At 61.2% G+C, this 26,612-nt stretch overlaps 1 protein-coding gene across 1 annotated transcript; it reads left to right on the top strand.

Annotated features, from left to right (window-relative positions):
- The first annotated feature begins 942 nt into the window (after positions 1-942).
- On the top strand, positions 943-26,612 carry Muc5b (mucin 5B, oligomeric mucus/gel-forming). The gene is made up of 47 exons (XM_063249779.1): positions 943-1,006; positions 1,314-1,575; positions 1,653-1,767; positions 1,884-1,974; positions 2,103-2,209; positions 3,371-3,572; positions 3,935-4,060; positions 4,355-4,472; positions 4,551-4,689; positions 4,833-4,946; positions 5,114-5,183; positions 5,405-5,542; positions 5,651-5,815; positions 5,922-6,016; positions 6,732-6,858; positions 6,979-7,234; positions 7,825-7,880; positions 7,988-8,088; positions 8,316-8,467; positions 8,597-8,735; positions 8,818-8,931; positions 9,499-9,678; positions 9,938-10,177; positions 11,477-11,633; positions 11,909-12,037; positions 12,150-12,294; positions 12,377-12,420; positions 12,495-12,700; positions 13,092-20,361; positions 20,539-20,717; positions 20,934-21,105; positions 21,531-21,787; positions 21,938-22,124; positions 22,211-22,445; positions 22,538-22,716; positions 22,790-22,859; positions 23,040-23,140; positions 23,414-23,445; positions 23,575-23,755; positions 23,993-24,091; positions 24,194-24,231; positions 24,473-24,586; positions 24,780-24,866; positions 24,952-25,074; positions 25,209-25,257; positions 25,485-25,587; positions 25,963-26,612. Exons 1-47 carry the CDS (start codon positions 943-945, stop codon positions 26,153-26,155), a joined length of 13,521 nt encoding a protein of 4,506 aa, XP_063105849.1. The 3' UTR covers positions 26,156-26,612.

Genomic DNA, 26,612 nt, shown 5'->3' with positions numbered 1-26,612 from the left:
ACAGGAAGTGAGCTGCCCACAGCGCTAGGCGAGCAGGCTGCACGCAGAGCCTGGGTGTCAGCCTCAGAAGGCCATTGCAGAGCCGTAGGTGCTGCAGAGAAGCCGTCCCTCTGACGAGAGGGTGGTGCTGCCTCTCTCAGGCTGGGGCCAGGGTGGCAGAGGGGAGAACACCTTAGGTGCCCTCCCTGTGCTGGTGCCTCGTGCGGCCCACCCAACTCCCACTTCCAGCTCTGGGCTGGTTCTGATCTTGGGTTTCTGCTAAGTAATTCCTGGGAACCTCCCACCGTGTCCAACAAAGCTGGCCTTTGTCCTCCGAGGAACAGGGAAGGGGGCTGAACACCCTGGGTGGCTGCATTCTGGGACCAGGCTGCTTCCTGATTCTGTTTTCTTCCTTGAATGGTGGGTACCTCTTCTCTGTCCCTTGGAGGATGAGAAGGCTGCCCCACACTTGCAGACCAGGAGAGCCGGTAGGGTTGTCATGTCAGGCCAGGGAGGACTCCAGCCTTGTAAGGAGTGTGCTGGTGGTCATGGTCAGGTGGCCATCATGACTCAGGCCTTGCTGACTCCCACCCCTTTCCCTGCAGAGATCCAGATCCCTATGGAGCTCAGTCCAGGGGACACAGTGTTCACTGCACATGGTGCCAGGGTAGATGGTGGTAGGCAGGTAGGGTGGGTCTCCTTGGCCTCCACTTGGAGACAGTGCTGGGTGCCAGACGGGTCAGGCTCCCAGGGAGACCAACATGCAGGGCAGAGCTCATGGGCCAGAGTGGGTCAGCAGATGAGGAGTGCCCAGGAGGGTCTGGAGGGGCTAAAAGGAGCCAGACAGCCCTGTCTTTTGTCTTAGGCCTCGATGGCCGGAGGGGGGACTCATACAGCAAGGTTAGAGAATGGTCTCCCCAGCCTTATCCCCAGAGTGACCTGGCCCTGTTCGCAGCCTATCCCATGTCCTCGTCTGCCGGGCACCTGACCTTCATCCCACCCCTCGCTGTCTTCCCCAATGTGAGCCGTAAGTAGGATGTGGCCTCCGCCAGCTGGGGGCAGGGCTCTGCCGGGCCTAGGGGTAAGGATGGTACCTATGGGCACTGGGCAACCCTGGCCAGGGCCAGTGCCCCCTAGTGGCATCTGTTGACCACCCAGGAGGCCAGCAGCCCTGGGACCTATGGGAGGGCCAGGGATGGGTTGGGGTCTTGGGGGAGTCAAGCGCTGGGGGAGCAAAGCAGGGCAATGGGGCACCTGGTCTCAGGTGGTTGCCCAAGGGAGCTGGGCAGGAAATAGGGGTGCTTGGCAGTCGCCTACTTCCTAGCTCCCTGCAGCCTTGAACCCGGCGCACACCGGGCGCATCTGCAGCACCTGGGGCGACTTCCACTACAAGACCTTTGATGGCGCCGTCTTCCGCTTCCCTGGCCTCTGCAACTACGTGTTCTCCGCACACTGCGGTGCTGCCTACGAGGACTTCAACGTGCAACTGCGCCGCAGCCTCATGGGTGCCAGGCCCACCATCACCCGAGTCGTGCTCAAGACCCATGGGCTGGTGCTGGAGATGTCCAACGGCTCTGTCCTGGTCAACGGGCAGCGGTGAGTGGCCCAGCCCTGCACCTAGGGCAGTGCCCAGAGCTGTGAGGCAGCCTGGTCCTGACCTTGCACTCCCCTAGGGAGGACCTGCCCTACAGCCGTGCTGGCCTCCTGGTGGAGCAGAGCAGTGACTATGTGAAAGTCAATGTCCGGCTGGTCCTGACCTTCCTGTGGAATGGAGAGGACAGTGCTCTGGTGAGGATGCCTGGCCTCAGGGGACCCCGGGGTGGGAGAGAACCTCCAGGCCCAAATTAGGGGGCTGTGGAGCCAGGGCAGAGGCCTGAGGCTGGAGCTGCCTTGCCTGCCCCCAGCTGGAGCTGGACCCCAAGTTCACCAACCAGACCTGCGGGCTGTGTGGAGACTTCAATGGGCTTCCGGATGTCAGCGAGTTCTACGTGCACAGTGAGGGGCCAGGGTCAGGGGCTGAGCGGGTGGTGGAGGAAAGGGGGGAGGGAGGGGCACTGCTGGGCGGGGTGGGACCCAGCCTCCGGAGCTGGAGAGCCTCCCATGCGGAGCCTTCTCCCTGGCAGATGCCAGGCTGAGCCCGTTCCAGTTTGGGAATCTGCAGAAGCTTGATGGTCCCATGGAGCTGTGCCAGGACCCGCTGCCTTCGCTACCCGACAACTGCACGGACGGGGTGAGCACACCCTGGGGTGTGGAGTCAGCAGGAGCCTGAGGGCAACTGATGTAGGGCAAGGACAGTCCAGCTGAGGCCCAAGAGATGTCCCCGGTGGGCAGAGAGCATTCCCAGCCCTCAAGTCATTGAGGAAAGACCCCTGCTCGCTGGGGTCCAGCTGAGGGGGCAGTGTAGGAAGCAGGACACCCCTGTGGGGAGTTCTACCTTGCACACCGAGGCAGCTATGCTTGAAATGAGTGGCACCGCGGGGCACATGGGGAGCTGGAGCAAGCAGCCCTTGAGGAAGTGGGGAGGACGCTGCCCTGAAGCTCCAGGGGCTCCCAAACGAGCAGAATCCCTGACCCCTAAATCATAAAGGAAACCTGGGCTGCAGCCCCACACAGCCAGCTGGGGTCCTGGGCAGGAGCACATTTGTCCCAGGCAGATGGTGCTAGGGCCTCCTGAGGCAGACAGGTGCCTCTGCCTCCCCTTTTTCTGAGCCACCACCGGGGGTGGACCCCAGGTTCACCCAGGGTCTGCATTTCCTGTGTACTCAAACATGGGAAGGCATGTCCTGAAGCCTGCGTGTGAGAGTCCATTGTCCTGGGCCACACTCCAGAACCAAGCAAAGTTCTGAGCTCAGTGATTCAGAGTCAGGAGGAACCACAGGTGGATAGAAGGATGATGGATGGATGGACAGACAGATGGACAGATGAATGGATGGATGAATGGATGGATGGATAGGTGGGTATATAGATGGATATATAGATGTGTGAATGGGTGGGCAGATGAATGGGGGAGTGGGTGGATGGATGGTTGGGTGAATAGATGAGTAGGTATGTGCATCGGTATGTGGGTATGTGTGGGTGGGTAGTTGTGTGGATGGATAGATGAGTGAATGAGCGGTGGTTGTGGGATGAGTGAATGGTTGGTAGTGGTGTGGCTGGATGAATGGCTGGGTGAGTGGATGGAAGGTGGGTTGTGTGGATGAATGGATGGGTGGATGAGTAGATCAATGGGTGGGTGGTTGTATGGATGGAAGGAGGAGTAGGTGATGGGTGGGTCTGTGGAAGGAAATCTAAGGTGGAATAGGGCCTGGTCTGTGAGGGGCAGGGTCCCCACACAGGCACATGGCCACCTGCCCAGGGATCAGAGAGTGCCCAGCCTTCCCAATGCCCTCAGGAGGACTTTTGCCGCCGAATCCTGCTTGGCCCTGCTTTCTCCGAGTGCAATGGGCTAGTGGATGCCAGCATATATGTGGCTGCCTGCGTCCAGGACCTGTGCCGCTGTCCCACATGTCCCTGTGCCACCTTCGCTGAATACTCTCGCCAGTGTGCCCACAGTGGGGGCCAGCCACAGAACTGGAGGGGCCCCCAGCTTTGCCGTGAGTGCTCCCACAGGGCCTGGGCCAGGGTCACATGGAGGCCTGGTGTGTGGCTGGGACACAGGCTCAGGGGCACTCAGGGGCCACAGCAAAAGTGGGTGAAGAGAGGATTCGGGGAGAGCCATGAGTGAGGCCCAGGGCCTGGAGATGCTGGGGCCTATGGGCCTAGAGGGAGGATGTGGCCCCCAGGATCTGTGTGGGTGCTGGCCAGAGCCTCCCAGGACTGCCATGGCCTCAGGTGTGCAGGGAGAAGCCTAGCCCAACACTGGCCTTGGGGACCTCAGGATCATGGGGAAGCGGTGGGTAGGAATGTGGCAGGGCAGGGTTTTCAAGGCAGGGCTGAGCTCTACTTCCCTCAGCAGCCCAGACGTGCTCATCCGGCATGCAGTACCAGGAGTGCGGCTCGCCCTGCACTGACACCTGCTCCAACCCCCATCGCTCCCAGTTGTGCGAGGACCACTGCGTGGACGGCTGCTTCTGCCCCCCAGGCAGGCCCCATACCCTGTGCCTCACCTCCAGCCCTGCCCCTGCCCAGGATGGGTCTCACCTAAGGGTCCAGGGCAGGTGGACACTGACCATAGAAAGCAAGGGGGGTGCTTCCTGAGAGAGGCAGACAGGTGTCACAGTCCCGGGACTAGGGGACACTAGGCCAGCAGAGCACAGTGCTCACCCAGACACTGGGCCCCAGCAGGGTAGAGCCCTAGCTGGGGTCTCCTTTGAGGCAAGATCCCTATGTGCTGGGCAGCTGGCCTGTGTCGTGCTCATCACCCGCTCCCACCCAGGCACGGTGCTGGATGACATCACACATGCCGGCTGTCTGCCCCTGGCTCAGTGTCCCTGCATGCATGGCGGCCGCACCTTTGTTCCTGGGACCTCCTTCAACACCAGTTGCAGCTCCTGGTAGGGCCCCAACCTCAGGGGTCTGTGGGGGAGGGGACCCCTGGTCTCACATCCCTCCTGCTCATGGTCTCCCCGCAGCACCTGCTCTGGGGGGCTGTGGCAGTGCCAGGAATGGCCATGCCCCGGCACCTGCTCTGTGCAAGGTGGGTCCCACATTTCCACCTACGATGAGAAGCTCTATGACATACACGGTGACTGCAGCTACGTCCTGTCCAAGGTGAGGCCCGTTCTGCCCAGGGGGGCCCTGGCAGCCATCATTGGACAGGCCAGTGCGGAGAAGGAAGCCCAAACCTGGGGACCAGCAGCACCCTGGGGGCTGCACCCACCCTGCACTAGCCCATGAAGCCTGGCTTCCAACAGAGATGCGCCGCAGACAGCCCCTTCACCGTGCTGGTGGAGCTTCAGAAGTGTGGTCTGACGGACACCGAGAACTGTCTCAAGGCGGTGACACTCAGCCTCAATGGCGGGGACACGGTGAGAGTGCACTGCCCTGCACCCTGTGCCACAGGCCTGGGAGTGGCAGAGGCAGGGAGCCCCAGGGCAAGGGCAACCCTTTCCTCAGGGCAGGTTTGGGTAGTCTTTTGCTGCGCCTTCTGAGTGGACAGTGGGCACTGACCCCAGCCTATCCCTCTGCTCCCCAGGCCATCCATGTCCAGGCCAGTGGCGCTGTGTTCATGAACTCCATCTACACCCAGCTGCCTGTGTCGGCAGGTATGTGGCCCCTACTGGCTAGGTGAGGTGGACACCCGCAGGGCAGGCAAGTGGCCCCAGAGCCCAGCTGGGTCCAACCTGGCCGGCTCTTGGTAGTCTCGTTCCAGAGTGGCCCAGGGACTGGTTGCTTAGTTGAGAAATGGGGTGACAGGGTCCCGACCCTGGTTGCTGTGGGTAGTGATGGGGACCACTGATCCCCTTAGCCATGTCCTCTTCCACAGCCAATATCACCATCTTCAAGCCCACATCCTTCTTCATCCTGGTGCAGACGGGGCTCGGTCTGCAGCTGCAGGTGCAGCTGGTGCCTATCATGCAGGTGCATGTTATACTGGACCCAGAATACCACAGCCAGATGTGCGGTGAGACTCCAGGGCGGCCCTAGGGGATGAGTGGTGGACAGGGATGGGGAGGCCGCCTCAGATACTGCAGGCAGCCAGGAGGCCACTGATGGCTCTGGCCTGGCCCAGGCCTGTGCGGAAACTTCAACCAGAACCAGGCTGATGACTTCACGGCCCTGAGCGGGGTGGTAGAGGGCACAGGCGCTGCCTTCGCCAACACCTGGAAGACCCAGGCCTCCTGCCCCAATGCCAAGAACAGCTTCGAGAACCCCTGCTCGCTCAGCGTGGAGAACGGTACCCCTCTCCCCTGGGCCAGGGCTAAGAGGGAGCAGGGCCCCAGCTCCTGAGCAGGGGCAGAGGAGCTCAGGGCAGGAGGGCAGTGCTATGTGTTCGTCTGCAGAGAACTATGCCCAGCACTGGTGCTCGCTGCTGACCGACCCTGCTGGGGCCTTCTCTGCCTGCCACTCCACCGTGAACCCTGTACCCTTCCACTCGGTGAGGACCTGACAGGGATCGTGTGGGAGCCCTGCAGTTTGAGCATGGATGGGAGGCGCCTGGGGAGGCCCCTCTTGCCCTGGCCTTCGGGTGGCTGCCTTGTGTCCATGTCCTGGCATCCCTCATGTGAGGACACCACTTACCGCACTAGGGCCCTCCTCACGGCCTCCTCTCATCTCAGTTCTGTCTGCAAAACTCTTCCCAGTGAGGCTCCAGCCACAGCACTGGGTCCATCCCCAGCCAGCCTTTGCAGGGACACAATTCAACCCATAGCAGGTGGCTCTGGGCCACGTTCCTGGAAGCCAAAGCCCTGAATGCACCAGGGTCTCCAGATACAGACCCCACTGTATCTCCAAGCCCACCCCACGGGTGGACCCTACCTCTCCAGCTGCTGCTGTCTCAGTCGCCCCTCCCCACCTCACCCACCCTCCCAACCCGTGTGGTCAGAGCTCTACCTGTCCTTGTCCTGTGGGGCCCCCTCCGGGACACAACCTCTCTGGCCTCCTGTCTTCCCACCACTCCTTGGGTCTCTGCCCCAAGCCTCTGCTTCCCCTCTCCCTGCTATCCCCTCTCCTGGGGCACCACTGTGTCCTTAACAGCAAGCACAGCTACCAGGGCTGCCCCCTTCTGGTGCTTTCTGTCTTTGGCAGGGATGGGATGGATGATAGGCATGGTCCTGGGTCCTGGGGGTCCCTGACGTGTCGCCCGTCCCCAGAACTGCATGTTTGACACCTGCAACTGCGAGAGGAGTGAGGACTGCCTGTGTGCCGCACTGTCCTCCTATGTGCATGCCTGCGCCACCAAGGGCGTGCTGCTCCGAGGCTGGCGGGATGGCGTCTGCAGTGAGTGCCCTGTGGGCTGGTTGGGTGGGCATCTCAGGGACCCTGGAGGGCAGCGGCTGTGGCGCTTCCCTCTCTGCGAGCCTTGCAGCCTGCATCATTCTCTCTGCCCCCACCCTGCAGCCAAATACATGAGCAGCTGCCCCAAGACCCAGAGCTATGCGTATGTGGTGGACACCTGCCAGCCCACCTGCCGTGGCCTAAGTGAGGCCGACATCACCTGTGGTGTGTCCTTTGTGCCCGTGGATGGCTGCACGTGCCCTGCAGGCACCTTCCTGGATGAGGCGGGAGCCTGTGTGCCAGCCCATGAGTGCCCCTGCTACTTCCGTGGCAGTGTGGTGGCACCCCGGGAGGTTGTACAGGATGACGGTGTGGTGTGGTAAGGAGGCCAGGGTTCCAGGCCATGCTCCTGCTGGCCTCCCACTCCCAGCCAGTGGGTTCTCTGAGGCGGATCTTCCTCACCAGAGCTTTCTGTGGGGGCACCATGGCAGCAGACCTCAGGGAGGAGGCCAAAACTGTGGTCCTGGGGCCACAGTGGGGTGGGGGTTACCCTCCAAGGCTTCTGCCCCCAGCTCCCAGCTGCTCAGCAGACGGTGCCCCTGCTTCCACTCCACATTGGCCTTGAGGAGGTCCCACCTTGGAGGTTCCAGTCCATTGGCTGCTGTGCTTGCAAAACTGCGCATCCCATGGCGGGGAAGTAGAGAAGAGACTGGGGAGAGGCTGGGCCCATCTCCTAACAGTCTCCCTAGTGCACCCCAGTGAGGCCAAGCCTTGAGCACCCGGTCTTTGGGGGATGGGGAAGCTTCCAAGGGCAGCCAGAGCTAAGAATCAGACCCAAGCCTGAGTCCACCTGCCTCCTGCCCCCAAGAGCCTTTGCAGACTGGTGCTGGCAGAGACCCCAGCAGCTGCACCATCCCAGCCTGGTGAGGCGGGGACGCTGTGTGCAGTGCTGTGCGCCCTCTTTTGCAGCTCATGTGAGAGTGGGAAGCTGAGCTGCCTGGGAACCCTGCTGCAGAGGAGCCCAGGTATCCTCCACCTGCCCAGGCATGGTGAGGGGGGCTGGGCACCAGGGCTCATGGTGCTGGGCGGGTCTCTGCCTGGCCTGTGACATGCTCTGTGCCTTGTCCCCCAGGGTGTGTGGCGCCCATGGTGTACCTTGACTGCAGCAACTCCTCAGTCGGCAGCCCTGGGGCTGAGTGCCTCCGAAGCTGCCACACACTGGATGTGGAATGCGTGAGTGCTGGGCCCCCAGCTTGTGGGGAGAGGGTGTGGCCCTTCAGCTCCTGGGCCCCATTACCCCTGTGCTGCTGCAGGTGGTGACTGTGGGGCTCCCTGACCCTTGTGCTTATGTGGCCTCCACCTAGCACTCCCAGGATGGGCAGTGTCCCCTGGTCGGGTCCATGACCTTGGGGGAGCCAGCAAGCTCACCACACTCGGTCTTGACCAGCTGTGTCCCACAGTTCAGCAGGCACTGCATCTCAGGCTGCGTCTGCCCCCTGGGGCTGGTGTCTGATGGAAGCGGGGGCTGCGTGGCTGAGGAGGACTGTCCCTGCGTGCACAACGAGGCCAGCTACCGGCCTGGGGAGACCATTCGTGTGGGCTGCAACACCTGGTGTGTCTCGGGCTTCGGGTCAGGGCAGGGAGGCTCCACAGGAGCATAGTGTGGCCCCAGTGCTGGCCTGCAGCCCCACGTGACAGTCGGCACAGGGGTCTCTGAGGTGACCATGACTGCCTTCCCCAGCACCTGCAGGAACCGCCGCTGGGAGTGCAGCAACCGGCCCTGCCTGGGCACCTGTGTGGCCTACGGCGATGGCCACTTCATCACCTTCGATGGTGAACGATATAGCTTCGACGGCAGCTGCGAGTACACACTGGCCCAGGTGCGTGGCCCCTCACACAGCTACCACCCCAGGCTGGCTCCCTTGGCCTATGACAGTATTGCATCATCTCTACCTGCTCCAGGACTACTGTGGAGGCTCTGCCAGCACCAATGGGACCTTCCGCGTGGTCACTGAGAATGTTCCCTGTGGAACTACTGGGACAACCTGCTCCAAGGCCATCAAGATCTTCGTTGAGGTGGGGTGCACACGTAGTGTGGGGACCATTTCCCTCTCCCAGGCCACAGAGGCCTCCATGGATCTGTCCTGAGGCTGGGGCTCCAGGACTCAAGCTGGCAGGCCACATCTCGGACAGGCCCAGTCAGGGGTTCCAGGCACCCAGCCAGCGGTCATAACCCTCCACCTCCTGCCTCTATCCTATTGGCTGCCTCCTCTGTGTCAACCCTCTCTCTGTCACTGGGTTTAAGGCTGCCCAGGTCATTCAGGATGGTCCCACTTCTCCTGAGGTCACATCCTGGGCTGTGTGGACAGAGCTCTCAGGCCACGGCTCCCCTCACTACGTCTGTGGCACCTGTGTCCAGCCACAGATGACAGCGTTCACAAGGCAGAGTGGTGCCCCCACAGGGAGGGTTGGGTCATGCAAGCCTTGGAGGCTCCCCTACAGCACGAGGCCTTCCCTACTCCCAGCACATCCTGCCTGCCTCTGGCCACACCCCTCCCACCACCAGCCCTGAGCTTCTGGAGCCCCACCGGGGCTGGCAGCTCCAGGCCCAGCTCCTCCTGCCCCGTGTGCCTCTGTCTGCAGAGCTACGAGCTGATCCTCCATGAAGGGGGCTTCAAGGTGGTGAAAAGGGGACCCGGCAACAGCCTGCCCTACAAGATCCGCTACATGGGCATCTTCCTGGTCATTGAGACCCGCAGTGGGATGGCCGTGTCCTGGGACCGGAAGACCAGTGTGTTCATCTGGCTGCCGCAGAGTTACAAGGTGAACCCTGCGGGGGACTCTGAGAGCGTGGAACCCATGCTGACCAAGGGGAGCACTGGCACACAGCTAAGTGAGCCGTCCTGCCCATTGACCTCGCAATGGCAAAGGGCCCTCCAGGGGGCAGGAGTGGCCATGTGCCCGGCCAGCTCCCCTTCATACCCATCCCCCTCTGGAAGTTCACAGGGTGCTGCTGTTCCTGGTCAGGCTCTGAAGGCTCCTCCACCCTGCTGCCTGGCTCCACGTCTCCCTTCTCCTGCAGGGTAGGGTCTGTGGCCTGTGTGGGAACTTCGACGACAACGCTGTCAACGACCTGACCACACGCAGCCAGGCTGTGGTGAGCGACACGCTGGAGTTCGGGAACAGCTGGAAGCTGTCACCCTCCTGCCCGGACGCCCTGGCACCCAAGGACCCCTGCACGGCCAATCCATACCGCAGGTCCTGGGCCCAGAAGCAGTGCAGCATCATCAACAGCGCCACTTTCGCCGCCTGCCACTCCCAGGTGGGGCCCAGAGATGTCCAGGGCTCTGGATTGACAGGCAGGGCCAGTGGGGTTGGCAGCTGCTTTTTGTTCCCGGGGCGTCTGGACCTCCCACCAGGCAGGTGCCTGTGGCCCCTGTCTCTGGCACAAAGCTGACTGATGGCCCCACAGCATGGACAGAGAGTCAGTGGGGCTCCCAGGGGAGGTGATCAGCCTGCAGGAGAGGCTCTAAAAGCCATATCCTAAACCTTAGCAAAGGTCCACTGAGGTCCACTGGCTTCCTAGGTCAGGATAAGAGGGGTAGCTCGTGAAGGACCAGCTGGTGCTCACAATCCTTTCCCCGAACTGTGAACCCACCCCTCCCACACATATCCCTGGAGCAAGTGGCCAGCATGCCCTGGCTGCCTCATGCACCGTTTGAGAAGGTCCCGTGTAGCCTGACAGTTGACTTCAACTGCAGAGGCTGCCATGTAGCAGAATGAGAATGGGGTGCCCTCTGAGCTATGTCCCCCAGGAGCAGCCTGGGCCAGGGCTCTGCCCATTCACGAGGACAGATAGGTAGCCACCCATGTTGGGGGCATTCAGGGTCTGGAAGTCAGGCTCCCACAACTTCCCCACGGCACTTCGGCTGGGGCCTGTGACAGGGCATGTCCTGGGTGCCAGCCTCACTGCTGTGAACAGGGACAGACCCAGCAGGGAGCTTACCTTCAGAAGCAAGGTTCAGGGTGGGGAGGGGCTCTGCACCAAGGAGCAATGAGGAGCAGAAGGGGACTCAGCCAATGAAAGGCAGAGTGATACAGATCCTGGCAAGCAGGAGCAGAGGGGTCAGGCACACAGGTAGAGGGGAAACCAGGCTACAGTGATTGAGTCACCCACACAATAAGACTCAGTGATACGAGAATCCAAGGGGCAAGTACATGTTCACAGGTGAGCAGGTGGGCAGGTGGGCCGATACATGGTGGATGGGTGGCAGCTGGAAAGGGAGGTGGGAAGAGAGGTGGAGAGGCAGCTGAACAGGTTGGCAGATGGACAAGTTGACAGGTAAGTAGGCACACAGGCAGACCTGGCCAAGCAGGCAGGTAGGCAGGCAGGCAGGTGGAGGTGGACAGGTGGGTTCTGGGCAGGTAGATAGGTGAACAAGGACCTCAGTGCTAGGGACAGCTACTGCTCAGGCCACACCGAGGCATTCACTGCCTGGGGATCAGAGAAATCAGACTACCAGTGTGGGGGCTTGGCCTACAGCTGCCCCGAGGACCGCCCAAACTCAGCAACTCTGACCAGGTGGACCATAGCTTTCCAAACCTCTATCCCACACTCCAGGTCGACTCTACCAAGTACTATGAGGCCTGCGTGAGTGATGCATGCGCCTGCGACTCAGGGGGTGACTGCGAGTGCTTCTGCACCGCCGTGGCTGCCTATGCCCAGGCCTGCCATGACGTGGGTGTGTGTGTGTCCTGGAGGACGCCTGACATCTGCCGTGAGTGGGGCTCTGTCCGTGGTGCTGAAGGGCTGAGTGGCTGGGGCTGACAGGTGCATGGCCACACTTAGACAAGCACTGTGTGCCCGCGTGCGTGTGCACTGTCAGCCTGTGTGGTCCAGAAGGCAGCTCCCAAACAAGGTGGCCCGAGGGTGGGAACCTAGATGGTGGATGCCCAGGCGGAGGGCCCCAAGTGTGGGGAAAGGAACCCTTGGGTGACACACTGGTGAGGGGGCCTGGCAGGTACCCACTGAGCCTCTGCCCTCTGTGCCCAGCACTCTTCTGTGACTACTACAATCCCACTGGTGAGTGTGAGTGGCACTATCAGCCCTGTGGGGCACCCTGCCTGCGCACTTGCCGGAACCCCAGTGGCCGCTGCCTAGTGGACCTGCCTGGCCTTGAAGGTGAGGGTGCACCCAGGGAAATGTCCCTGCTGTGAAGCGGGAAGGGTGTCACTGGGCTGCTCAGCCCTGTCCCAAGAGGGCTTCAGGCCCAGTGACCCCCACACCACCCCAGGTTGCTACCCCAAGTGCCCACGCAGCCAGCCCTACTTTAGCGAGGACCAGATGAAGTGTGTGGCCCAGTGCGGCTGCTATGACCAGGATGGGAACTACTATGACATCGACACACTGATCCCTACAGCTGAGAACTGCCAGCGTTGGTGAGGGTTGGGCAGGTGGCGGGCGGCCAAGTGGCAGGGTGGGGGCTGGGCTGCACAGGCCCTCAGTGTCTTGTTCCTCCAGTCGCTGCACCCCAAGTGGCCTCCAGTGTGATCACAGCCTTGAGGGTAAGGAGGGGCTGGGGGCTGGGGCTGAGGGCTGAGGCTGGAGCCTTGAGTGAGATGGTCCTTGCTGTCCCCAGCCTGCACATGTACCTACGAGGACCGGATCTACAGCTATGGGGACACTATCTACAACACCACTGATGGCCTTGGTGCCTGCTTGACTGCCATCTGTGGAGACAATGGGACCCTAATCCGCAGGGTCACAGAGTGTCCTGGGACACCGACCACAGTGCCGTTTACCTTCACCACCACCTCTGCTGCCCTCTCTACAACAGGTAGGCAGGTGCACCTCCGGGGGAAGCGCGGCCACACTTGGGAAAGGGAAGATGCAGGGGCGTGTAGAGCAAGTGCCTGGCTTCACCTGGTCCCACTCACCCACCTGCTTCCTGGGCTGGGCCTCATCCTGGCCCTGAGCCCTGCCTGCCATGGGGCTCCCTCAGCACAGTGACTGGGTGGGGCTGTGCCAGGGGCCTAAAACGTTCCCAGATGCTTTCTCACCTATGGCATTATTCCCTTGTCCAGCTGTGCTCCGCAGACTAAACCAGGCTGGGTCTTTCAGAGAGAAACAGCCCAAGCAGGCCTTGGGCCAGCCCTGGGTAACCCCTGCCCCACTCCTGTGTGGGGTGAGGGCCAGAGGAGCCTGAGTGGCCTATCCCACCTGTGCAGGCTATGAGCCCACCATGTCCACTGTGTGCATCCGAGAGATCTGCCACTGGTCCCCTTGGTTTGATGGGAGTCAACCAGAGTCCAACACGACAGGCGGGGAGTTTGAGACACTTGTGACCCTGAAGGAGAAGGGGTACCCTGTGTGCCTGGCACCTGTCGACATTGAGTGCCGGGCACAGAAGTTCCCAGAGTTGGCCATGCAGGACCTGCACCAGAAGGTATACTGCGACCCAGCCTATGGCCTGATCTGCCTGAACAGCGAGCAGAGTCCCCCACACTGCCACAACTATGAGCTGCGGGTCCTGTGCTGTGACCACAGGCCCTGCGGCTTCTCCCTGGCACCCAACACATCCACACCTGTCCTCACTACTCCCGGGACACTGTCCACTCCCACTGTGACCTCCTTCACAAGGGAGATCACTTTGTCCACAGGACCAAGCTCTCTGCCAATCACAGAGGTCACCTTTCAGACTGGGTCCCGCTCATCAGCCTCACTACAAACCCATGAGGTCAGCAGCAGGGCTCCCAGCACCACCATATGTGAGCCCAGGTGCCAGTGGACAGAGTGGTTCGACGTGGACTACCCCTCATCCAACATCACTGGGAGTGACGTGGAGACCTATGACAAGATCAGGGCTGCAGGTGGCAATCTCTGCCCTCAGCCACAGGACATCGAGTGCCGGGCTAAGATGGACCCTTTGAAGACCCTCGAGGAGCTGCAACAGCACGTGCACTGCAACCTCAGCTTTGGCTTTGTGTGCTACAACTGGGAGCAGATGGAACCATTCCAGATGTGCTACAACTACAGGGTGCGTGTGCTGTGCTGTGACCAAACCAGCCACTGCAGGGGCTCCACCACCAGCACATCGGTGACAAGGCTGGCAACGACCACCTCCACCACAGAGACAGCCACCACCACGCCACACACTACTACACAGGCGACGGCCACCACCACCATGGGGACAGCCACCATCACACTACATAACACTACCCAGGGGATGGCCACTACCATCACGGGGATGGCCACCACGCCACACACCACTACACAGGGGACAGCCACCACCACCACAGGGACAGCCACCACCATACCACATACCACTACACAGGGGACAGCCACCACTATGTCACATACCACTACCCAGGGCACAGCTACCACCACCATGGGAAAGGCCACCACCATGCCACACACCACTACACAGGGCACGTCCACCACTACTCTGGGGACAGCCACCAGTACACCACACGCCACTACACAGAGGATGGCCACCACCACACCACACACCACTACACAGGGGCCAGACACCACCACACCACATACCACAGTCACCACCATCATGGGGACGGCCACAACCACGACACACACAACTACCCACAGCACATCTACCACCACTCTGGGGACAGCCACCAGTATACCACACACCACTACACAGGCGATGGCCACCACCACCATGGGGACGGCCACCACCATACCACACACCACTACACAGGGCATGTCCACCACTACTCTGGGGACAGCCACCAGTACACCACACACCACTACACAGGGGACGGCCACCACCACCATGGGGACAGCCACGACTACGCCACCCACTACTACACAGGGGACAGCTGCCACCAACACGGGGATGGCCACCACTATGCCACACACCACTAAACAGGGCACAGCCACCACCACCATGGGGACCGCCACCACTGCACCACACACCACTACTCAAGGGACAGCCACCACCATATCACACACTTCTACTCAAGGGATAGCCACCACCACACCTCATACCACTACACAGGAGACAGTCACCACCACACTACACGCCACTACTCAAGGGATAGTCACCACCACACCACACACCACTACTCAAGGGACAGCCAACACCACACCACACACCACTATACAGGGGACAGTCACCACCACACCACACACACAGGGGACAGTCACCACCACCATGGGGACGGCCACCACCACGACACACACAACTACCCACGGCACATCTACCACCACTCTGGGGACAGCCACCAGTACACCACACACCACTACTCAAGGGACAGCCACCACCATATCACACACTTCTACTCAAGGGACAACCACCGCCACACCACAAACCACTACTCAAGGGACAGCCACCACCACACCACACACCACTACTCAAGGGACAGCCACCACCACACCACACACCACTACTCAAGGGACAGCCACCACCATATCACACACTTCTACTCAAGGGACAACCACCGCCACACCACAAACCACTACTCAAGGGACAGCCACCACATCACACACCACTACTCAAGGGACAGCCACCACCATATCACACACTTCTACTCAAGGGACAGCCACCACCACACCACAAACTACTCAAGGGACAGCCACCACCACACCACACACCACTACTCAAGGGACAGCCACCACTACACCACACACCACTACTCAAGGGACAGCCACCACCATATCACACACTTCTACTCAAGGGACAACCACCACCACACCACAAACTACTCAAGGGACAGCCACCACCATATCACACACTACTACTCAAGGGACAGCCACCACTACACCACACACCACTACTCAAGGGACAGCCACCACCATATCATACACTTCTACTCAAGGGACAGCCACCACCATATCACATACTTCTACTCAAGGGACAACCACCACCACACCACAAACCACTACTCAAGGGACAGCCACCACCACACCACACACCACTAAAGGGACAGCCACCAACATACAACACACTACTAAAGGGACATCCACCAACATACAACACACCACTAAAGGGACAGCCACCAACACACCACACACCACTACTCAAGGGACAGCCACCAACACACCACACACCACTACTCAAGGGACAGCCACCAACACACCACAAACCACTACTCAAGGGACAGCCACCACCACACCACACACCACTACTCAAGGGACAGCCACCACCACACCACACACCACTACTCAAGGGACAGCCACCACCACACCACATACCACTACTCAAGGGACAGCCACCACCACACCACACATCACTACTCAAGGGACAGCCACCACCACAACACACATCACTACTCAAGGGACACCCAGAATCATACCACACACTATTACTCAAGGGATAGTCACAACCACACCACACACCACTACTCAAGGAACAGCCACTATCACACCATACACCACTACACAAGGGACAGCCACCACTGCCTGGGGGACAGCCACCACCACACCACACGCTACCACACAGGGGACAGTCACCACCATCAAAATGACAGCAACCACCACACCACACACCACTCCACAGGGGACAGCCACCACTATACCACACACCACTACACAGGGCATGGCCACAACCACCCTGGGGACAGCCACCACCACACCACACACCACTCCACAGGGCACGGCCACCACCACCACCACATCATATACCACTACACAGGGGATGTCCAGCACCACCCTCAGGATGGCTACCACTACACTGCACACTATTTCACAAGGGATGGCGACCACCACCTCAACTGCCACCACCTCAGAGACTGCCAACACTAACTTTAGGACAGCCATAACTACCTTGGTGACGGCCACCACCACACCACCTAAAACTACACAGGGCACAGCTACCTCCCTGGGTACAATGACCATGCCCACGCAGGTCCCCTCCTTTCAGCCCACGAGCAGGCCAGCCAGCACCACAGCAGCCACCAGCCCTATAGGCACCCTTGTGACAGCAAGCACAGGCTCCACTGCAACCACCAGCCATGGAGGGTTCACATCTGTCCCCACACACACTACGCTGCGCACCACCACGAGGCCTCACAGCACCTTGGGCTCCTCTGGGCCTTCCATGCTGGTCCCTGGGACCTCATGGACGTCACCAGCCAGGCCTGAAACAGGAGTCCTGACGGGCACCACTGGCACCATCCCCACAGGATCCCTGATCACAAGCCTGGTGCAAACGACATCTATCCTTGGGCCACCCACACTCCATACCGAAGTCAGCACACGCATGACAGAGACACAGGCGGGTACCACAACTGAGGCTACCACTAGCCAGGGCATGACAAGCTGTGAGACCAGATGCCAGTGGACAGAGTGGTTCGACGTGGACTACCCCTCATCCAATATCACTGGGAGTGACGTGGAGACCTATGACAAGATCAGGGCTGCAGGTGGCAATCTCTGCCCTCAGCCACAGGACATCGAGTGCCGGGCTAAGATGGACCCTTTGAAGACCCTCGAGGAGCTGCAACAGCACGTGCACTGCAACCTCAGCTTTGGCTTTGTGTGCTACAACTGGGAGCAGATGGAACCATTCCAGATGTGCTACAACTACAGGGTGCGTGTGCTGTGCTGTGACCAAACCAGCCACTGCAGGGGCTCCACCACCAGCACACCAGCGATGGGGCTGGTGACGGCCACATCCACCATGGAGACAGCTACCACCACGCCACACCCCACTACACAGGGCACAGCCACCACCACCACGGGGACGGCCACCACCACGCCACACACCATTACACAGGGCACAGCCACCACCACCATGGGGACGGCCATCTCCACGACACACACCACTACACAGGGGACGGCCACCACACCACACACCACTACACAGCGGACGGCCATCACCACACCACACACCACTACACAGGGGACGGCCACCACCACACCACACCCCACCACACAGGGCACAGCTACCACCACCATGGGGACAGCCACCACCACACCACACACCACTACACAGGGGACGGCCACCACCACACCACACACCACCACACAGGGGACAGCCACCACCACACCACACACCACCACACAGGGCACAGCTACCACCACTCGGGGGACAGCCACCACCATACCACACACCACTACTCAGGTGATGACCAGCACCACCATGGGCACAGCCACCACCACACCACACACCACTACACAGGGGACGGCCACCACCACACCACACACCACCACACAGGGCACAGCCACCACCACACCACACACCACCACACAGGGCACAGCCACCACCACCATGGGGACAGCCACCACCACACCACACACCACTACACAGGGGACAGCCACTACCACACCACACCCCACTACACAGGGGACAGCCACCACCACTCGGGGGACAGCCACCACCATACCACACACCACTACTCAGGTGATGACCAGCACCACCATGGGCACAGCCACCACCACACCACACACCACTACACAGGGGACGGCCACCACCACACCACACACCACCACACAGGGCACAGCCACCACCACCATGGGGACAGCCACCACCACACCACACACCACTACACAGGGGACGGCCACCACCACACCACACACCACTACACAGGGGACAGCCACCACCACACCACACACCACCACACAGGGCACAGCTACCACCACCATGGGGACAGCCACCACCACACCACACACCACTACACAGGGGACGGCCACCACCACACCACACACCACTACACAGGGGACGGCCACCACCACACCACACACCACTACACAGGGGACAGCCACCACCACACCACACACCACTACACAGGGCACAGCCACCACCACCATGGGGACAGCCACCACCGTACCACACACCACTCCCCAGGGGACAGCCACCACCACACCACACACCACTACACAGGGGACAGCCACCACCACACCACACACCACTACACAGGGGACAGCCACCACCACACTGGGGACAGTCACCACCACACCACACACAACTACACAGGGGACAGCCACCACCACACCACACACCACTACACAGGGCACGGCCACCACCATTCTGGGGATGGCCACCACTCCATACACCATTACACCGGGGACAGCCACCACTACATCACTGACCACCACTCTAGGGACACCCAGCACCACCCTAGTGATGGTCAGCACCGTGCCGCACAAAACCACACAGGGCACAGCTACCTCTGTGGGCACAGTGACCATGCACACGCAGGTCCCCTCCTTTCAGCCCACGAGCAGGCCAGCCAGCACCACAGCAGCCACCAGCTCTGTGGGCACCCTCATGACAGCAAGCACTAGCAGTCCCACCACATCTCCAGGCTCCACTGCAACCACCAGCCATGGAGGGTTCACATCTGTCCCCACACACACTACGCTGCGCACCACCACGAGGCCTCACAGCACCTTGGGCTCCTCTGGGCCTTCCACGCTGGTCCCTGGGACCTCATGGACGTCACCAGCCAGGCCTGAAACAGGAATCCTGACAGGCACCGCTGGCACCATCCCCACAGGATCCCTGACCACGAGCCTGATGCAAACGACATCCATTCTTGGGCCATCCACATTCCACACCGAGGTCAGCACACACACGACACAGGTGGGCACCACGACTGAGGCTACCACCAGCCAGGGCACGACAAGCTGTGAGCCCAGGTGCCAGTGGACAGAGTGGTTCGATGTGGACCACCCCACATCGGGAGTCCCACATGGGGACATGGAGACCTACGAATACATCAGGGCCGCAGGTGGCACCCTGTGCCCAGCACCTGAGAAGATCGAGTGCCGGGCAGAGAGGTACCCAGAGGTGAGCATCGACCAGATTGGGCAGGTGGTGGACTGTAGCCTGCAGAACGGCCTGACCTGCAGAAACGAAAACCAGACAGGCAACTTCACTGTGTGCTTTAACTACAATGTACGTGTGCTCTGTTGTGACCGCAGCCACTGCCCTGGCACCTCAACCACTGCCTCCACACCATCCCCTGGGCCCCACACCGAGGTCCCTGTCCCCTCAGCCACCAGCAGATGGACTGAGCCAGGACTCTCTACCAAGACCACAACCCACACCAGCACCAGCATCCCCACGATCCCCAGGAGTCTCCCTACGCTGCCAGCATCCACCACCCACCTTCCACATACCTCAGGGCTGCAGACTTCTGGGACCCTGACCACTGCCACATCCAGGACTGCTCCCACAACCACTCGCCTTCACAGTACTCCAGGGTCCCCAGGCACCAGCCCAGCGCTGAGCACCTCAGCCACCATGCCCACAGTCACCTCACCCCTGGCCAGCAGCTCCAGCACAGCCCCACCACTGGCCTGGAGCACCGCAGAGCTAACCACCACAGCCACCTTGCCCATGACTACGGGCTCCTTCACGCCTCTTTCCTCCACCCCAGGGACTGTCGCCAGCCCGTTGGTCCCCACCAGCAGCCCACTGACCTTCAGTGTGTCAGTGGCCCCCTCCTCGAATCTCACCACGCTCAGACCCACTGTCCTCTCTAGCCCACACTTCTCTCCTTTGCCCTGCTTCTGCCGAGCATTTGGACAGCTGTTTTCACCTGGTGAGTAGGTGGACCTGCACTGCCCTACCGCATCCTGTGTGCCTGCATCTGTCTGTCTGGGCACAAAGCCCTCCCACCCTCTCTGTCATCCCTGTGAGCCTTGCCTGCTGTCCCTGCCACTGGCCTGCCTGTCCCCTGGGCTGTAGCTCTGTCCTATGACAGCTTTCTCTTCCACAGGGGACGTCATCTATAATAAGACTGACAGAGCCGGGTGCCACTTCTCTGCCATCTGCAACCAACACTGTGACATCACCCGCTCCCAGGGTACCTGCCCCACATCCTCTCCACCAGTGTCCTCCACGCCGGTGTCACCCTCCCCACCCCCTGGCTGTGACAACGCCATCCCTCCCCGACAGGTGGGTCCAGTTGTCCGCCACCTCCCCTGCTGTGGGCACAGCATTTGAGGTCTGGCCAGGGCTGCTGATGTCTGTGTGCCCTGGCTGGTCCCTTGGTGTGACTGGGCATCCCTGGTAGTTAGGGCAAGGCACACCAGATGAGGTTATAGGGACCTCGCTGGGGGCCAGGTTGGGGCCCTCAAGCACCTAGGAGAATACTCACCTCTCCCTACCCAGGTGAATGAGTCCTGGACCCTGGACAACTGCACAGTGGCCAGGTGCGAAGGCAACAACCAGGTGGTCCTGCTGCCTCCAGAGCCCGTGGCCAATGTGACCTGTGTGAACAAACACCTGCCTGTCAAAGTGTGGGCGGAGAGCCGGCCCTGTCATACCCACTACGAGTGCGAGTGTGAGTTCAGGGGAGGGGGCAAAGCCATGGGGGGAGCTCAGGCAGCTCCCGGTCACAGTCCCAGAGCCAGGTGTCCAAGACTCCGGCGTGTGGCTACAGGCTCAGTCCAGGGCCCTGGGCACCCTGGCCTCTCCACCCCTGCCCTGATTGCTTGCAGCCTCCTCCCATGTCTCACCTTCTCTGTCTCTTTAGGAATTAAGAGTTGAGGACCACCTAGGTCATTCAGAACAGTCCCTCCCCATCATCTGCATGGTGACATTCCCAGGTCCAAGGCAGACACAGATTTGGGGGATGACAATTGAGCTGTGACACCCATTTTGCCAATGAGGCAACTTAGGCCTGGGGGTTCATGTGGCCCCTGTGGAGGGCGATGGCATGGGGTGGTGAGAGGCCAGGAAGGGGCTTCAGCCAGTGGTGTCCCACAGGTGCCTGCAGCGGGTGGGGGCACAGGCACTACTCCACGTTTGATGGCACGACCTACTCTTTCCTGGGCAACTGCACCTACATCCTGGTGAGAGAGATCCGCCCGCGCTACGGGAACCTGAGCATCCTCCTCCACAGCCACTACTGCAGGGCCACGGTCAGCGGCACCAGCTGTCCCCGTGCCCTGCAAGTGCTCTATGAGGCCATGGAGATCATTCTCACCACCACCACTGGCACCAGTGGAACAGAGGAGAGTCTGGTGAGCTCAAAGGGGTACGGGGCAGGTGTGGAGAAGCCGGGGGAACAGACGCCCCGAAGGGAAACCAAGCTGAGAGCATGCTCAAGGCAGAGCCCTGAGCAGCCTCTTCTGTGCTGGCCTGCCCTGGTTATGGGTCCCTGGCACACCCAGGTCCTGTTTGATGGCGTTCAAGTGAGTGGGGGCTTCAGCAAGAACGGTGTGAGCGTGTCTGTGACAGTGGCCACCAGCATGCGTGTCGACATCCCAGCCATCAGCATGAGCGTTGCCTTCACCAGGAGCACCTTCCAGGTCTGGCTGCCCTACAGCCACTTCAGCCACAACACAGAGGGCCAGTGTGGTGAGTGCCCCCTGCCCTGGGCCCCCAGGCAGGGCTGCTGTGGACCGAGGCTCCCCGGATTCCTCAGTGACCTGCCCACTCTCCAGGCACCTGCACCAACAGCCAGAGTGACGACTGCCGCCTGCCGGGTGGCACTATGGCCCCCACCTGCGGGCACATGGCCCCATCCTGGCAGGTGCCCGACAGCAGCAGAGAGGACTGCAGGCCACCACCCGGCCCGCCCCCGAGTGCCAGCCCCTGGCCCCCAGCTCCCAGCATTTCCACAGCTACCACCTCCACCCTGTGCTCGCCAGGACCACTCTGTGAGCTGCTGCTGAGCCCGTGAGTCCTCTTCTCAGGGCCAGGATGGGTCCAGGGTGTCCCTGGCGGTGAGTCTGCTGCTGAGCACTGAGGCCGGCCCTGACCACCCCCAGGGTCTTTGCCGAGTGCCATGCCTTCGTCCCGCCCGACTCCTTCTTCAGCAGCTGCGCCAGTGATCACTGCCAGGCCAGCCCCCCGGAGGTGCTTTGTCAGAGCCTGGCAGTCTATGCAGCCCTCTGCCGAGCCCGGGGCGTGTGCACAGACTGGCGCAATGCTACCAGTGGGCTATGCGGTAAGCAGGACAGCCTTGGGGCACTGCCTCCCAACTGTGGGGTGCCTCCCTGACCCCATCTCTGTGCCTACAGAGCTCCCCTGCCCAGCCACCAAGGTGTACCAGTCATGTGGCCCGGTGCAGCCAGCCTCCTGCAACTCCAGGTAAGCGGGGCAGGAGCACCTCTGCAGGAGGAGCTGTGCCAAGGGTTGGTCAGGCCTAGAGGATCAGACTGGGTGCAGCCCCAAACCCGGGGCCACCAGCTCCTGGGCCAGTCATGCCCAAGCCTGACTACCCTCAGGCAGCCTGCTTTGGTTCAGAGGCTCACTCTCCTGGCCCTGCAGGAACCAGAGCCCCCTGAGTGGGGGGCTGGCTGAGGGCTGTTTCTGCCCTGAGGGTCAGCTCCTCTTCAGCTCACACCAGGACATCTGTGTGCCAGAATGCCGTAAGCACCCTTTGCATAACCAGAGCCCTGATCCAGACAGGGCAGCAGTGGTCACAGTGAGGCCAAGGTCCTGCCTGTCTTCCTGGGCCCACTGCCCCACATCACCACCATGAGGCCCACTGGGAGCCAAGTTCTCCGTCCCTGCCCCAACCCCTGCCTCTTGTCAGCCTCATACCCCGAGTTCTCCAGGATCTGGAGGTTTCTGTCCCTTTGACCCCTCCCTGCCAGCCCGCTGCTCTAATACCTGTGACCATTCGTCTTCTCTCCCTGCAGCTTGTGTGGGGCCAGATGGACTCCCCAAGTTTGTGAGTAGTGCTGCCTTACTTGGGCCGAGAAGGGAAGGGGAGGGGTGCACCCACGGGATGGGGCTGTCCTTCCAGCCCTCCTCACGCTGTGCTGCTGAGGCCCTCAGACCCGCCCTGTGTGTGTTCCAGCCCGGCCAGCGATGGGTCAGTGACTGCCAGGCCTGCGTGTGTGACGCAACCTCCATGTCGGTGCAGTGCACACCAATACAGTGTGAGGCCCAGGGGCCTGCCCCACAGTGTGACCAGGATGGCTTTGTGATTGTGAGCAGGCCACAGGCCAACAACCCCTGCTGCCCTGAGATGCTGTGTGGTAAGCAGAGAAAGTGGGGGAAGAAGAGGCAGCCTGTCCTGCTGGATCAGGGGGCGGGTCACAGTGCTTCTGATTTCTATCTAAGCATGAGGCCCGGGGACCTGGGGGCCACGGGTGACAGAGTACACCAGCCTTCAAGGAAAAATGCACTGGAAACTGGCTCTTCCAGATCTGGGGGAGGAGGGGGCAGATCCCAGGCCAGCGGGCAGCACTCTGACAGGCCCCATATCTCTGCAGTCTGCAACGTGACCACTTGCCGCCAGGCCCTGTCCACTTGTCCCCCAGACCAGGAGCTGGTCCAGGAGGAAGGCCACTGCTGCCCCACCTTCCACTGCAGTGAGCGGGGAGGGCTGGGTGGGGTGGGGTGGGCCCGGTAGGCTCCAGGTGTGGAGGGACTTGGCCGGCCTCACTGCTACGCTCGGTCCCCTTGCCTTGCAGAGCCCAAGCTGTGCGAGTATGATGGCAAGCTCTACGGGGTAAGGGTTCAGCCAGGCAGGGCGGCTGGGGCGGGGGAGCCCCAGGTCCAAGTGTCCACTCGGGTCTGCACATCCCGTCCAAGCACAAGCTGTGGGCCCTGGCTGGGACACAGGCTGCACTGGCTGCTGAAAGCCCTTCAGGGCTGGGCCCCACACTGCGATGGCTTGGCCAGCCTTGGGGACTCTCAGCAAGGCACAGCCAGCATCCAGTGCCCTTGAGGCCACCCCATGTCCTCTGTAGGTCGGTACAACCTTCTCAGCAGTCATTCCCTGCCACACATGCACCTGCCTCTTCGGGGCCAGCCAGGAGCTGGTCGTACAGTGTGAGGAGGACACCTGCGACCCCTGCTCCCAGGTGCACACAGCTGCCCACCCTCCTTGAGTGGGGCGAGGACTCCCTGGCCGGGGTCAGGTTCTGGGAGGCAGCAGTGGACAGAGGCAGTGCTGGAGGAGCTGGACTTTGGGGAAGAGAAGTGGCCCTGGGCCCTGGGACATGGGCTGGTGGGCAGGCTGGGCTGAGGGAGACTGACCTACGTCCTGTGCCCCAGGGCTTTGTGCACTTCAGCACGGACGGGCAGTGCTGTGGGAACTGCGTGCCAGATGCCTGCTTCACTCCGGAGGGCCAGATGCTGCAGGTGAGGGGGTGGAGCCTGCCTAGGAGCCCACTGGGCTGGCCCTGAGCTGGTGCCGAGCAGCCTCTGCCTTCACCTTGCATTCCAGACCAATCAGATCTGGATCAACAGTCATGTGGACAACTGCACCGAGTACCACTGCAAGATCCAGAACGGGGTCCCTGTGCTGATGCCACAACCCACACTCTGTCCAGACGTGTCCCTCTGCAGGGTGTGTTGGGAATCCCGCCTAGCAAGATCCCGCCTATTTCCTGCAGAGCTCACAGGCCCTACAGTCCTCACCCCAGGATCCCACCCTGGGCCCCAGTTCCACCTCTAGCTCTACCCTTGTCCTTGGCCCTACAGGGGATCCTCAGGAGAACTGGCTGCTGCTACACCTGTGAAGAGGCAGAGGGTAAACTGAGGCACTTTCCTACCCAGCCTGTCCAATCCCCACCCAGGGTGCCTGCTGGAAGTTGTACATTTTTCTCCTCTGGGTAGCAGTGGGATCCTAATACCCTGAGCCCACCTGAGCCTCAGGTTATGGGGGCAGGGGGTGGTACTCCTGCCTTGAGGGTGGACAGCACCCAGCTGGGTCTCAACGAGTGTCTGAAGATTCAGCACTGTCTGTCACCTGCCCAGATGCCTGCCAAGTCCATGCCAAGATGACCATCCTGCAGCACCAGGGCTGTGAAGCTGTGGTCACTGTCACCTTCTGCGAGGGTACCTGCCCTGGAGTGTCCAAGTGAGTGGGTGCCTGGCCTCCCTGCCCAGGCTCCAGGGCCCTCGGCCTGGATGCTGGCTCCTACAGAGCCCTCCCCATGTCCATCTGTGCAGATCCTGGGCTGTGCCACATGGGCACCAGGTGCCTTAGCTCTGGACACCAAGTTGTGGCCTGCTATGTGCAGGAGTGGCTAGAGGGCAGAAGAAGGTGGCTCTCTCAGGTGGCTGGAGGCCAGGGGCAAGTGTTCAGAGACAGAGGTATCCAGAGGTGGGGTCAGTCAGGGTCACCAGGGGAGAAGTGGGCTCAGGAAGGGGACTATGGTGACAGAATAGGGTCTGAGAGGCCCTCATCACATGGTGGACAAAGGGGCTGCCTCATCAGCTGTACTGCTCCCAGGTACTCCATGGAGGCCCAGACTATGCAGCACCACTGCAGTTGCTGCCAGGAGAGCAGGACCCACCAGTTGGCCGTGACCTTGCTGTGTCCCAATGGAACAGCCATCCAGCACAGCTACACCCAGGTGGATGCGTGCAGCTGCACCACGGCCTGTGTGCCCTTGCCCATGACCCCCATGGGTGCCCCCGTCTAGGTTTTGGCTGGAAGGTTTTATTCTGACTCCTGGAGCCAGGGCACACACCACTGACCATGAGGACCTTGGGGACCTGTTCTGGAGTGCGTGGAGACACGGAGGGCTCCCTTGCCTCATCTCCCCCTCCCCTGCAGCACCATGGAGGGTGCTGGACCAGCAAGGGCCTGCTGGGAAGGGCTGGGCACGGGTCCTGCCTGGGAGACCCTCAGGTCTCAGCCTTCCTGACGGCACCGGCTGTCACTGAGGCCTGCCTGCAAGGTCAGGCCCAGGAGCTGTCAGTGAAGTGGCAGTGTGCCATGTTTGGACCCCACAGCCCACCTACCGCCGGGACTTGGGACCAGGGGAACCCTCCTGCAGGGTCGATTCTTGCTACAATAAACTCTGCCATTGTGTGTCTGTTCTGGTGTCTTTTCCTGCTGCCTCCATGCCTGGGCTCACTGCCCCTTGTTCCAGCAGA

Source organism: Cavia porcellus, unplaced genomic scaffold, assembly GCF_034190915.1.
Source record: "Cavia porcellus strain 051 isolate PalLab524CR breed Dunkin Hartley unplaced genomic scaffold, mCavPor4.1 scaffold_6, whole genome shotgun sequence".
In the NCBI taxonomy this organism is placed as follows: Eukaryota; Metazoa; Chordata; class Mammalia; order Rodentia; family Caviidae; genus Cavia; species Cavia porcellus.
This window is presented reverse-complemented; position numbering and strand designations above follow the sequence as displayed.

Bases quoted from the DNA above. Each gene is read 5' to 3' on its own strand.
- Muc5b (XM_063249779.1), top strand. From the start codon at position 943: ATGTCCTCGTCTGCCGGGCACCTGACCTTCATCCCACCCCTCGCTGTC. The intron at 4,947-5,113 runs GTGAGAGTGCAC...TCTGCTCCCCAG, and splicing joins GCCTCAATGGCGGGGACACG to GCCATCCATGTCCAGGCCAG. The intron at 24,092-24,193 runs GTGAGCGGGGAG...CTTGCCTTGCAG, and splicing joins CTGCCCCACCTTCCACTGCA to AGCCCAAGCTGTGCGAGTAT.